The 14,106-nt window shown below is 37.9% G+C and overlaps 1 protein-coding gene across 1 annotated transcript; it reads right to left on the bottom strand.

The window, feature by feature from the left end:
- Positions 1-2,780: 2,780 nt before the first annotated feature.
- Positions 2,781-7,967, bottom strand: LOC100890267 (probable RNA-directed DNA polymerase from transposon X-element). Its single transcript, XM_030990976.1, has 4 exons — positions 7,894-7,967; positions 6,864-7,225; positions 5,242-5,748; positions 2,781-2,803 (listed from the first exon to the last, which is right to left on the bottom strand). Exons 1-4 carry the CDS (start codon positions 7,965-7,967, stop codon positions 2,781-2,783), a joined length of 966 nt encoding a protein of 321 aa, XP_030846836.1.
- Between the last annotated feature and the right edge of the window lie 6,139 nt (positions 7,968-14,106).

Raw genomic sequence — 14,106 nt, 5'->3', positions numbered from 1 at the left:
TCTATTTCTGTAGATCTGTTCTTATTGTGGGAGATATCAATTTCTAAAAACATTACGTGCTGTGCATTTTATTTGGTTTGTTGCTTCTCTGCTAAGACACTAACTAGCACGATCATAAGTACTGCTCATGCAAAAGACTTCATGCAGCATTGAGAAACGCATATCAAACTTGAGAACTAATCAACAAAATCACAATTGCCATGGAACCACCAAGGGGCCATCCAAATTGCCAGTGATGCAGCTAAGATATCTTTCTTTTTTCCATTTCAAAATATATCGGTGTGTGAGAGCATTTTTCATTCATTTTGTTTTCCTTTGGTTGTTCTTTTTTTAGGAGGGGAGGATAGCCAACATACCGAACACCAAGACAAAGGATCCAAGATGGACAAGGTCTGTACCTTACGCTTCTCCCGCACCCGTAGCCGGACCGAACCCGAAGCGGCGAGAAAGGCCTCGCGTTCGGCGTAGGAGATGGAACCAAGAGACGAGCAGAAGGATGAGATGGATACCATGCTGTCCAGGGAGGGGCACGGGGACACGCCCGTGGCCAGCGCCTCCCTGCCCTCCGGTACCGAGGGATGCCTTACCCTCTGGGTGGTCGGGTTCAATGTGCCACACAAAGATGTCAAGAGTGGGGGGTGGGGCATTGCAATATTGAAGGTGTGGTTTTTGAAGGTCGGTGGTATGGGCAAGTTTGATGGTATCGTGTGGCAATGACACAAAGAGACAAGGACAAAGGAGGAGGAAGAGGAGGAAGAGAGCAAATGGTGACAAGCAAGAAGAGATGTTACTTCACAGAGCTTCTAAAAGAGGAGTTTGGTTAGTATGCAACAAAAGATCTGTAATTACAAATATCAAGTAATCTAATACATTAAAAGGCAATTAGAGTTGAGAAAATAGCCTTTCTTATGCCTCAGTCACACCTTTGCGTATGTTGCTGCGTATTGCTGCGCTGTACGGGGTATATCAATACGCAGCCGTTCCCAGCAATACGCGGAAAATTTGAAGGTAGCAGTCACACTATTGCGTATCTAGCTCGTAGGTAGCTCGTATGCCGCTCGTACAAAGACTGCCTACAGTTGCCTATGACCACGCTATAGCTCGCTGTTGCTCATAGCAGTACGATTCAATACGCAGTTTGCTCGCCACGTTGCGTATGTAACTGGTTCTTTGCTCGTTTGCTTCTCGCTAGCCGCTCGTACTAGTTGGTCTCGTTGCGTCTCACTGCGTGTTCGCTCGCTTTAGCTCGTCTGTTGTTCGTACTGATGCGTGCCAGCTCGCTCTACAGCGTACCAGCTCGCTTGGGCTGCGACGGCGTATAAATAAAAGTCATTTTGCGGGCTTCTGACGAGTCCAAATCAATCTAATGAAAAAATGGCCCTGCAGCAGAGCTCTGCCTTGCAAAAGCGGCTTCAGCTGGAAGAAGCAGAGGCGAATGATGTTTATTTATTAACGTTATGCAGCGCACCGACGGTGGTCGGTGCTAGGCAACTAATCGCAGTGATAGCGAGCTAAATCGAACGGCGTACGAGCTAGACTCGCAGCGTAGCGAGCGGCAAGTGCAACGGTTCTTGCTGCTGCGAGTGGTAGGCGAGCAATAGCGCAACAAAACGCGCAATCATGCGAACGACAACGAGCTCTGGCGAGGTAAATCGTGCAGGGAACGCAGCTATAGGCAGTGACACGCGCTCCAAAAAAAAAGAGGTGCGTATGGTTGCGTATACTTGCGCTAAGCCTCTCGCTGTTGCTCGCATTCACTGGTTGCCCCTCGTGTCCGCTCGTAGGTGATTTGACCTTGCGTTTGCTTGCGATAGTTTAGAAAATTTTAAAACTAGCGAGCGGCAAACGCAGGTCTTTGCGCTAGTCTGCGTATTGAGTACGCAGTGAGCACGTTTCATTGCGCTGTATTGGGTATGACTGCCTATGTCTGCGTTCGGGCAATACGCAGCAATACGCAAGCCCAATACGCAAAGGTGTGACTGAGGCATGACGCTAGCACATTGTTGCGGCTTATAAACAACTATCATAATTATATAATATTGACTGGCCTTGAGGGGTATATCAGAAATATTGACCAAGCTCAAAAACCGAAAGACGAGGGCAATAAGGTCTTAGCGCGGTCAATATTTCTGATATCCCCTGAAAGTAAAGCCAGTCAATATTTTTATTGTTATCCAAATCAGACATCTAGAGCAAATACGGAAATCCACCATGACAATCTCAAGAACTGAACAAACTTTGTCAAACCAACACTGTGCATCCAGTGCTTGACAAAATTTTCGATACACTGCAAACAGTGTGTATTTGGTGTGATTATTACGTCACAATAGAGTGCGCGCAAAGTACACAGGTTCTCGTACGCATTAGATGCGCAATGAAAATGCGACGCGGTCAATACAAGATGCCCGGACGCGAGACCGTGGAAAATACCAAGGTATATTTTCACTCGTCTCTACACGCAAAGTCTATACGAGCAGGGAGACCAAGGAAAATACAAAGATTATACCCCTCCGGTCCCCCTGCTAGTGAAAACTAGGGCAATACGGTTTTGTAAATGACCAGCTCAGATGTCTGATACGGGTAATAATACTCTATATAACTTTAAATTTTAAAAGATATTCTAAACAGTTACTTTACTTTTATATACTTTGTACGTGTGTCCAATAAATTCCTTCTATAACTGTTTGATAAAGGAGTACTGTGTAATTAAAATTGATTTTGTTCCATTAAAGTATTACATTTTGATAACAAAATAATTTGCAACAGATTCGCTTGAAACATTAACGCTCCTGAAATTCAATATCTGAGAGCAAAAAAAAAAAGACATGAATGATTAAGTATATATTTGAATTTTATGTCATGAACAGATTGGAGGAAAAAAAATCACATTAACTTATTTTGATGACCAAATCAGACTGGGTATGAAGGATAAAATGAAGACTTGCTGAAAGGAGCATGTTGTAAATAATAATAGGAATGACAATGAAGAGTTAAGTTTTAAAACAAATGTGGAATGAATGGTAAGTATTAAACAGTATTGCATGTAGCCATGTGTGGAGGGACCCTTAAACAAGACTGTTAAGCATACGTTTAAATCTGCTTAGAAAACACGAATGGTAAAGTTTCAGGCAAGCTGACATCAAAAATTAGCCACGTTCTGACATGCTCTAAAAATTTGTTCAATGCTAAAATCAAAAACTTTCAATCAATCAACAGAGAGGGAGCCACTGCAATCCTAGCCAACATGCGTTGCACACCACAAAAACATAATATTCCAGATTGTTTTGCAAAGTGACACACGAGGTAAAGCGAGCTTTGTCTGTTTTCTCTGTAACAACATCCTTTTCTACATGATAGACGAAGTTGGTGGCATAAATACAAGAAAACTCAAGCAGATTTTTTCACAATTTGACTATTCTTTAAAGATAACAGCTTTCATTTCACTGCAGATCTCACTGCTAATACAATACCATTTATTCAAAATATTGTTGTAAAAGGAAAGAAAGGCAGAGTCTGTAAAGTATTTCTCCTCAATTTTGTTAAGGAATAAGGAAAGGGTTGAAGTCACAAATCATATGGCATGCATGACAGTCTGTCACATAATGAACAAATGAGAAACAGGAATAGGGGCATGACATGAAAATGAGAAAAGAACAGGAGAGGGGGGGGGGCATTCCGGAGGTTTGAATATAAGGGATGCTAATTCATACATGGCTGAAAGAAAAAATTTAGTCCACAAGAAGAAAATGATGAATAAAGCTTTCCATCAGAACAAGCCTTCTGTGCCTTCGAAATGTTGATTTGTATTAAAATAATACAAGAAATGGGATCTGACTGATCGAGAGGCATTCCAAGATTATCAAACCATCTTTTGGCCAAAACCATGCCGTGTTATGCAACTCTATTAACACGAAAGCATTCAAATGCATTCCGTCGTTCCTGAAATTTGCACCTACAATTTTATCAAGGCAATTCATTTACACCCTAAGAATTTCCCAAAGGTGTTCCCTGAGGATAAATATGCACCTTCGATAAAAATGACTTTGATTTGTAGGAACAAAATTGTTTTTTGTTCTTTATGGTTTCATTATGAGACCAATTTATTAACACAAAGTCTACTTTCTTTCATTAAAACATCCCTCAAGGAACATTTTCACAGGCCTTTCAGCTTAGCACAATCGACAGACTTCCCCAATAACCTTGGTATACCTCAACATGATGCGACTACAAACATAAAGATTTATCGTCAACGTCAACGTAAACCAGCATTTTCTCTCTCTTGTTCTCAATGTGCATAATACGACAGGAGTAGGATGTTAGCATAGGGCTAATGGGATTGTCTGTTCAGATATAATTCCCATTTTACAATGTTTAGATATTTGGTTTTATTCAAGTACTGATTAAAAAGTCCGAAGACTAAACAAGTCAGTTTACAATATAAAATGCTTAACAAAAAATATAACAAGGTAAAAAAACACATGGATGAATTAAATCATTAATAAGTAAACAAAAATATAATAAGTATATAAGTATATAATAATAAGTAAATAAATAAGTATATACAATTACCATAAATAATTATATATAATACGATCATTGCTACAGTGAAAGGACTTGAAATTCAAATTAGAAACAAATTAAAACAGCTTTGGGAGATCATACAATTACCATAAATAATTATATATAATACGATCATTGCTAAAGTGAAAGGACTTGGAATTCAAATTAAAAACAAATTAAAACAGCTTTGGGAGATCATACAATTACCATGAATAATTATATATAATATGATCATTCCTATAGTGAAAGGACTTGGAATTCAAATTAAAAACAAATTAAAACAGCTTTGGGAGATGACATTAATACTAATACTTGAGATAATCATTATGCAATAATTAATTAACATTTAAAAATTCACAATGGCGAGCATATGAGGGCATAACTAAGAAGTTGAATTCAGAAGTTGTATAAAGTAAGGAATGGGAGAAAGCACGCGTCTTTGAGTTCGTATACGAGGTAATGTCTTGTGTGTAGAGTTCCGAAGATTGCGACCTGTGATTGATTCTCTACTTTGTGGCAAGAGATGGCGATGGTCAAGAGAGGTTAAAACTGATTTGGCAAATTTAGTTGCTAGTTCGAGACGCCTATTACTAAGGGATTTTAGTTTTAAAGTTTTGAGGAGTTCACTATATGGCAGTAAATTTGGGTAAACGATTATCCTCAAGGCTCGCTTCTGAATACGTTCGATGGTTTCAGCCTGAGTCTTCGTTATACCAGAAGTCCAAACGGGGGGCGCAAACTCCAGTACCGGTCGAATGTAGAGCTGATAGATTGTCACCAAATCTTGAGTGTTGACCCCATTCCTTTTTAACTTATTGATGATGAACAATCTCCTCGACGCGTTTGATATGATGCGATCGACTTGTTGATCCAACTTGAGGTCATATTTGATGATGACCCCGAGCAACTTAATCGCGGAAACAATCTCCAGGCTAGCTGAGTCGATGAGCAGATCAGGAGGATGCTGTGGAGTTCGGAGAAAGGAGACTTGCATAGCCTTGCACTTAGCGGCATTCGGGATAACATCATTTTCCTGACACCAAGTAGTAAGGTAATCGACATGAGACTGTAATTGGGACGGTTGAAATTTGTTAATGACCTCCAACAAAGTTAGGTCATCTACGTACTTCCAGCGGTTCTCAGTCATCTGTGCAGCATCGTTGGCCAATACCAAAAAAAGTATCGGGCCTTTAGAGATATGAGTGTGAGGTATTGTGAATGGATATTTGAAAGCGTGTTCACTCGTCACACAACATAACTCTTATTTTTATTTTAGCTACGAGGAAGCAAGGTTGCACTGACAATAAAATACATGAAAGAAAGTATTCCCTTTTCGTTATGTTTATTGGGTACTGATGAGGCTGGCCGTACACTTGCAAAGTGTAGCCAAGCACAAGCCGAAGAATCAGAATGAAAATGCATAAATGAGAATTGAAGATATTGCACGTAGTTACATTATAATGATCAAAGATAAGAATGAACATGAATAAATGCGATGTACATAATGAATGAAAGCTTACGACAGAATAGAAATGTCGTCGAAAGTCCAATGATCAAGAAGAGAGTTGAGAACGAAGGAAGGGGCTCACGCGATGATGTGCGGAGGCTTGAAGGCGGAGATGCACCTTCGTTGTCGTGGCTGAAGAGCCGTGAAGAATCTCGACGCTGACGTCCGTGATGAAGATAGTGAAGAAGCTCTCAGGCGAGAAGAGAAGAGACGAGATGTGGCGCTCGACGACGGAACAGTGGGTCGTTCGATGTCGGAGGCGAAGAGTAGAAACGTAGACATGCAAAGCCGGCACTGGTGCTGAGTAGTAATAGTTGCTCGTTTGATGCGCCGGACTTTGATGAAGAAATGTTTAGATGAGCTGCGGTGAAATGATGAGCTCGTGAGTGGAAAGAGCTACCGGAACGAAGAAACTGGCAGCTCCCAGCGGAGAGTCAGGCGCCATGTCGGTCCTGACTATAACGTTCCACTGGGAGACTGCAGCCCGATGAACACGGCAGAGAAAGAGTTGACGTGCCGTAGAAAAGACGAAAGGCACAGAAGAATACAGCCTGGAGAGGAAATTGCGGAGACGTCTTGACTCGACCAAGGTGAAAGCGGGAGTGGAGAAAAACCTCGTGGAGTTGAAAATACGCGGGTGAAGGAATGCGCGGAACCACGGTGCTCGATTGGAAGGAAAAACACACGTGGTCCGAATAATGCATATAAATAAGTAGCGTGATGGAAAAAAGATGGAAAAATACTGGAGACATGAATGTACGATGAAAGTAGGGCGAATGTAAAAGCCGCTACAGGCCCAAACGTGTTCCCTGTGGCACTCCACAAGTGATGGATCTCTCCTGGGAGGTTGTTCCATGGTAGCGGACAGTTTGCGTTCTCTGAGACAAAAAGCTACATAAAGTAGGGATGATAGAGCGATCTACTCCTAACCCAATCAGCTTCTGGATCACAATCGCGTGATTAACGTGGTCAAACGCCTTACTGAAGTCTATTGTGCACAGATTAGCGAAGGTTCCAGAGGTGTCGATACCTGTATGGATGGTGTCCAACAGGCTGACGAGGCAATGCACAATCGAAGTACCGCGTCTGTTACCAAACTGCTTAGGGTCGATTTTGTCCTTGATGTCGTACAATATCCAATCAGCAAGGAAAGGAACCCTTCGAAGATGCGAGATATTATAGGGGTAATCGAGATGGGACGTAGCTGGTCAAAACTAGTCACTGGTGAAACCTTCGGTACTGCACACACAGAAGCATTTTTCCAAATATTAGGAAAACAACCCTCTCTTAGACAGCAATTAAAAATGTGGGTTAAGGGCTCAGACAGCTCAAAGGCAAACTCCTTCAAAAGACGTGAAGGGCATTCGCCTGGATGACAGGCCTTCGATGTGTTGATACGGCTAAGCTTGTGGTATACTTGATGTCGCAGGATCGTCGGAGGCGGTGATGCTGCAGGTAAGTATGCCGGCATAGCAAACGGGTCGAGTGGAGGCAATGTACAACAGATGTTAGCGAAATGTGTATTCAGATCATTAGCTATTTCGTTATCAGATTTGTCGACGGATGAGAGGCAAAGTGATTTTTGCGAAGGCCGGCTAGATTGCGGATTTGTTGATGCCATTTACCGGGCTCCGCTCTTTTCAGATGGTGCACCTTGCGAGCATAGAAATTGTCCTTAGCATCTTTTATCTCTCTCTGGACAAGGTTTCTCTGCGCGTTGTAGGTTGCTGAGCCGGTTCTGTAGCTAGTATTACGCTTAATGATGGCTTTGCGAATGCGATCATTAATCCATTCTTTGTCGTTAGGGCGTCGTTTCACAGTAGTACTTGATGTTGAGTAGTTCGTGGAAATCGGCAGCCAGGGCGTTAGCATCAGATTCTCGAAGCGTAGACCAATCCATCAGCGTAATCCATTGGCCAAACGCTCGTACAGATGAGTCCCGGAAAGGTCGAAATGATATGTTGAACGACTTTCTGTTTATGTTTGAGTATTCCTTTTTCTTCTCGCCTTTTGCAGGTGCTCTTTCTATGCTTCACGATCCTTTCTCTCCGTCAGCTGTACGCCACCATCAACATCGCCATAATCCTGGAGCTCAACTCCATCTTCCTGCACTGTACGGTCCCGTCGCAAGACGGGACCGTACACCCTCGCATCCATCTTTTGTATCAACCTGGTCTTATTCTACAGGCTCATCATCAGTGACTTTGGCAAGAAAAGCAGCTCTAGTTCTAAACGAGAGGTTGACATCATGGACTCCTAACATCCCTTCACTTCACCTTCATCAACATGGCTTCCATTTCATATTTATTTTTTACTTCATTTTAGTGTGAGAAATTTATGGATGTAGATTCTATTCTTTTCAAGAGCTTCCAACATCATCTAACCTACGCATAACTGCAATTTTTTTCTTCATCTCTGAGTCTCTTTTCATTAGAGACTTTAATATATATATTTTCCTTTTTTTTATAAATACAAATATATGAAAGTGTTGGCATTTGTGTAGTGCATTATTCATTATTCATGTTTGTTTGTTTTGGTTTTGCTGTGTTTTTTTCATGTTTATTAAAAAAAAAGTGCTTCATATTATTTCTGTAATTTTCATGGTCATGTCAACAACAATTTTTGTTTTTCTTAGTGAAAATCACTTCAAAAGTTACCTTTTTCCTCTTTGAAGAAATACATATTTCCATCTTGCAAATACTTTACGATCTTTCAGATTATCAACATACCGGTATGCAATGGTGCTTGTTTTTTTTATCTTGTTATGATCCTTTCATCAATAACTACATGTGCTATTATACATTTTTATACAAAACAAAACATCTTCATCATAGAAAAATACCATAACCCAGAGATGGAATATTGAGGGGACCTATGTAAGAAAGGAAAGTACTCTTTAAAAAAAATTATTAAAAAAAAAAAATACCTCCCATGTTTTGATACTCTATGAAGTGCCTGACTGTTGCATCAGGTTTGTCCATTGTATTTGGAGATTGTATGAGTGAGATAGTGAAACTATTTCACGAGTTTAATGAATCATCTCATCAATACAAAAATATTAAATATTTGTTTCATATATGTGTTATACAAATTATATCACGATCATGTTTGAAAACGACTCTTAATACAAATTGTGGTGAAATAAATGTTGGGGGTTTTAATGCTCTAGTTCACATTTTATCAATTGATACTCTCAAAGATTATATTATATACATATATTATATGTACTGTACATGTAGATGGCTGAAATGCTGAATGCATACAGTTTCCCTGTATGCAGTAAAAAAATAAAAAAAAATCTATTTTGGATTTTAACATTAAATATTCGCAGATGATTTTCAACACAAATAAATGAAATAAATATGATCAATAAACATGAAACATCTTTTGATAAAACGTGCATTATCCATTTTGGTTGGACAAAAATTAAACATGCAGTGAAGCATGCAGGAATGGTATTAGTGCATGCAGGCACTCCGCTAGTCGAATCCCTAGATGACTCCTACGTGTTGGTATTATGTAACCCAGAGTCATGGATTATCAACAACACTTGACAGCGGGGTATGGAGCTGCGATTCACAATTATAGTGCCGTAATTATATTTTCTGAATTAATTACTGCTACAAAGTACGAACCCATTATATGGCTGAGGCTCGTCAAACTGAAAAACTGTGCTTCATTTTTTGGGGGTGATATTTTGTGGGATTAGATTCTTTAAAGAAATATTATACAATTTTGTTTTTCCTAAATAAATTTGAGCCACTTCAACAGAGAATGGGCAAACTTCATTATGAAGGACCCCTAGACCATGGGCTGTTGGCCCAGTGGCTTCCAATGCCATGGGCTGTAGCCTCAACACAGGACTGCCATTGAAAACAATGTAATCAGTACAGAGTCCATACTTGATAAAGTATACTTACTTATGCATTGCTCGTTAGAATAAGAATGAAAAAATTACAGAGCGGAGTCCTCTTCCTAATTGTAGGTATGGATCTCCAGTAATGTCCAATCATGATGTATACCGGTAATTAAATTTCGTGAAGAAAGATTGCAAGACTTGCTTTTTGGGGGAGAGAAATAATCATGAGATTTGTAATCAATTTTGGAATGACAACTAATATATTTTATGATGTGTCTACTAGTGTTTATCACCTTTCCTTATATTTATAAATTGAGTATTCAGTTATTCCTGCAATCTTGCATATTCAATTTGATAGTCTTCCTAGGTTCACACAAACAATTTTTGTGATGTTTAGTGTGGGGTTTCCTATCATGCAATTACATCAAGGAAAATAAACATGGAAGTTTATTTTGAAAGGTTGCATTTATGTTTTATAAATAGGAACAATTGTGTGTTGTGGGGATTTGGATTTTGGAACCGTCAAAATTATGAATTCACTAATGAATATTTCAATACCAGTAATGAAAATCACAAACACTGGAAAGCTTTAAATCAGGCTCTCATCACATGTTGCGAATGTATTTCTAGTTTATGCAAGAGGATTTCTTAAGCAATGTTTTTTCATGAGATATTTGCTTATATATTCTTCCACATAGGGATAAAATGATGCAGAAAGCTCTTAAGTTATGCAGGCCTGATAAAAACCCGATTTAAATCGGTTTCCCGATTTTTTTATTTTTTTTCCCAATTTTTTCCAAATTTATTTTTTCTTCCCGATTTATATTAAAAAAATAATTTTTTTTTTTTTTTTTTTTAATATTTCTTTTTTCTTCTTCCATATTTTATCCTGATTTCCCTCTTATTTTCTCTATTCTTCCCTATTTTGCCCTATTTTTCCCCAAATTTTCTTACTCGAAAGGGGGGAATGTTGTTAGATGCCATTTCCCCCCGCGAATCCTCTTTTTTTTTTTTTTTTTACTCAAGGGGGGCGTGGTTGAGGGGAAAACAAAAAACCTGTTTTTTTTTTAGTGCTCACTATCACCCCTGGTTATGTTCACCTTACTGAGAAATCAACTTTTTCTCCAATATGAAACTGTTTCTGTAAGCGAGCCAACGTCTTTCTAACAAGCAGGGTACATGTTTGTGTACTTTTATGCTTTCTGATTTGCTCAAATGATGATGGTTTTCTATGGTGCTTCAAGTACATGTATATACTATTACAACAAATCAGGGCAATTTTGTAAACAAATTTCTTTCAGCACATCGACGCTCTTTCTTTTACTTTTTTTTTCTTGTCATAGTTTCCTTGTCTTTTGTAATTTCTACCTGTATTTGATAAATCATGCTGAGGGAAAAATTGTTTAAATGAAACAAAATATTGAAGATCATTATTTATGGCTATGAAGCTGAGAAAATAACCTAAATTATGAAGAATGATCATGTAACATTACATAAACAAATGTATGTTTACATTTTTCTAATGTAAGGCCTATTTTTAAAAAAATGCCATACTTTGAGACATAATGAGCTCAAATTCTCAATACATTTATTTTTAACTTTGAGGAAAACATGTAAAACCGAGACTGAAATATATTATATTACACACTTGCATGTATATGGTTGCAATTGACTTGTAGGGCAGAATTATGCATTTTTTAACACAATCTGTTGTAGATTTATTCTCATATTCATTTCTTGTAAAAGGCTGTGGTTGTTTTGTACTTTACATTTAAAAAGAAATTGCATATTTGCTGGGCTCTGTAAATGCTCGGCCTCTTGATGGATTTGGATAATTTTTATGATTGCTATGAAACCTTGAGAAAAAAAAATAGAGTTATGAAAATAGCTGAAGGGGAAAATGTGCATTTATATTGTTAACAATCATTGCCTGATTCCTATTGATAAATTTACTTGTTCATATGTTTGGGCCAGCGAATTTCACCCTGCCCTTTGTATTCTAACAATAAATACCTATTTGATATAAGGTACATGTTAAGTTCAGGTTTTTGTAATTTCACAAGGATTTATTCTCTCTCCCCCCTCGTCTGTTCGTGAGTGTGCATGGAGGACCACATGGAGTTTTCTTATTGATAGCAATGTGTGTAGATTTATTTTATAGCAATAGGAAGGTTATTTGACATCAACCCTTACCCTAAACCTAAAACCAACTTCTAACCCTAAACCTTGGACAAAATACAGCCCAAAGAAATTGTTGCCAGATCATATGTTAGGTCACACAATTAGGTACTTGAACATGGCTGAATAGTACTGAGAAATAATTTATTTGGGATATTAATATTTTTCTTTCTGGTATACCCTGTTATAGGTTACAGGCATTTCTGTCATCCAATATATTAACCGTCTATTTATCTGGAGCGTCTAGAAACTCTGGACCCCTGCAATGCTAAAAATTTAAGTAGTAGCCTGGGCAGCATTTCATGGAACCGTCACAAGTACAAGTTCACAGACATCCCATCGAAACGTGTACATTGAAATTAACACGCGTTTCAATAGGATGTCGGGCAAACTTGTACTGGTGACGGTTTTTATGAAACGATGCCCTGGTGTACAATAAGCCCTGAATAAATAGTGTGGACCTATGGATATATAGTAAATTAGCTTTAATGTAAAAAGTCGGTAATCAGTAATAACTGAAGTAGTCATGATGATGATAATGATAATAGTGCTGAATATAAAGGTGATGATGATAAATGTGTTATAAGAATTTATATACATCTTAAGTTCACTATTTATTTTCATTCTGTATTTTGAAAAATTATTCCTAGGAAATGTATTTTTTTTTTTATTTAACATTGTTTCATGATTCAACTCGATATGTGTGTAAAGTTCTCTTGAGAGATTACAAACTGTAATAGAAGAGTGATTTGTATTTCTATTTAGAAGCGAAATGGTAGAATCAATGTATATATATGTTAGATATTGAATTGTTTTATTCAGAATGTATATGATACATCTTTATATTGTTTAAAAGTGCTTCTTATAAAACATGCAGCTTTTTAAAAAAAGCAGCTTAGGTAGCCTTGCGAAATGTAGTGGCTCAAAAAAGATGTGTCTGGAACGCAACAACATAATTGCTCAAAATCATAATTTTATCACACAGAGGTAAAACCACTTTATGAGAATATTGAGCTGGCAAAATTATAAACCATCTTTTTCATTCAGATATGTAAAAAAAAATTACTTTTAATTAACAAAAGTCACAAACTATTCACTGAATAGGCACTCTTGCCATTCATTGTCACCTATCTTTGCTCCAGTGATCTCATGGCAGCAGACAGCAAAAAACTGTATGAATAATCACTTCGCTTAACAAATTCCACAGGAGTGGATGAAAGCTTGCAGACTAAGTTTTAAAGTTGGTAGAAGCTATAATTATAATCAAACCAAATAATGAAAGTTTTAAGAATTTTGCATGTTGGACGCGTCTTTTTGCTACCGAACTTAACAACATATTTACATTTCTTAGATTTATTTTGACCAGTCTATTTTAAGAGATAGCTTTAGTATTGAGCATTCACTGTATTTATTTGTACTACGTAGAATACAAAGTGTTTGTTTTATAGTGTAGAAAAGACAATATGAAAATACACCTCAGTCGGGTTTTCAAGTTTTTTTTCTTTTTCTTGATGATATTCACCCAGGCTTCCTTTCTTGTGTATTGTTACATGTAGGTCAGTATTAGGAGTTTTTGTATTTATTTATTACTCAATTTTTGTGTAGACGTGCAATGCCATGTATTAGATCTTGTTTACAAATGGTACCTTAAACTTCCTAGAATGTAACTACCCTTACAAAAGGAAATGACGTAAGCTCAGTGCACCTCATATTTCTGTATGTTAAAGCACATAGATTAACCCTCTGCTACTGGCATCCGGTGGCAGTGGTCCATGTACTAAGCCTATGGGAATTAGAGAATTCAGTAGTCTTAACAGGAAAAGTGAGTATGTTTAGGTCTGTTTACACAGCTACTCTTTTTCGCCCTCAGTTGCTGTTCATTTACACGTAAAAATATGTTATTTAAGTTGGTTTGCGAACGTATACAATCCAATTTAGTATTTATTGTCCATTTCTGGATATTTGATTTTCACTGGTGTAACATAATACAGATTAGCATTTA

Source organism: Strongylocentrotus purpuratus, unplaced genomic scaffold, assembly GCF_000002235.5.
Source record: "Strongylocentrotus purpuratus isolate Spur 01 unplaced genomic scaffold, Spur_5.0 spur5_scaffold_2, whole genome shotgun sequence".
Classification (NCBI taxonomy): domain Eukaryota; kingdom Metazoa; phylum Echinodermata; class Echinoidea; order Camarodonta; family Strongylocentrotidae; genus Strongylocentrotus; species Strongylocentrotus purpuratus.
This window is presented reverse-complemented; position numbering and strand designations above follow the sequence as displayed.

Excerpts from the sequence above, each read along its gene's own strand:
- LOC100890267 (XM_030990976.1), bottom strand. The coding sequence starts at position 7,967 with ATGGATTGGTCTACGCTTCGAGAATCTGATGCTAACGCCCTGGCTGCC. Across the intron at positions 7,226-7,893 it reads CACGAACTACTCAACATCAA|GGTTCCTTTCCTTGCTGATT; the intron begins GTACTACTGTGA and ends GCATCTTCGAAG. Across the intron at positions 5,749-6,863 it reads GCCACAGGGAACACGTTTGG|GCCCGATACTTTTTTTGGTA; the intron begins GCCTGTAGCGGC and ends ATATCTCTAAAG.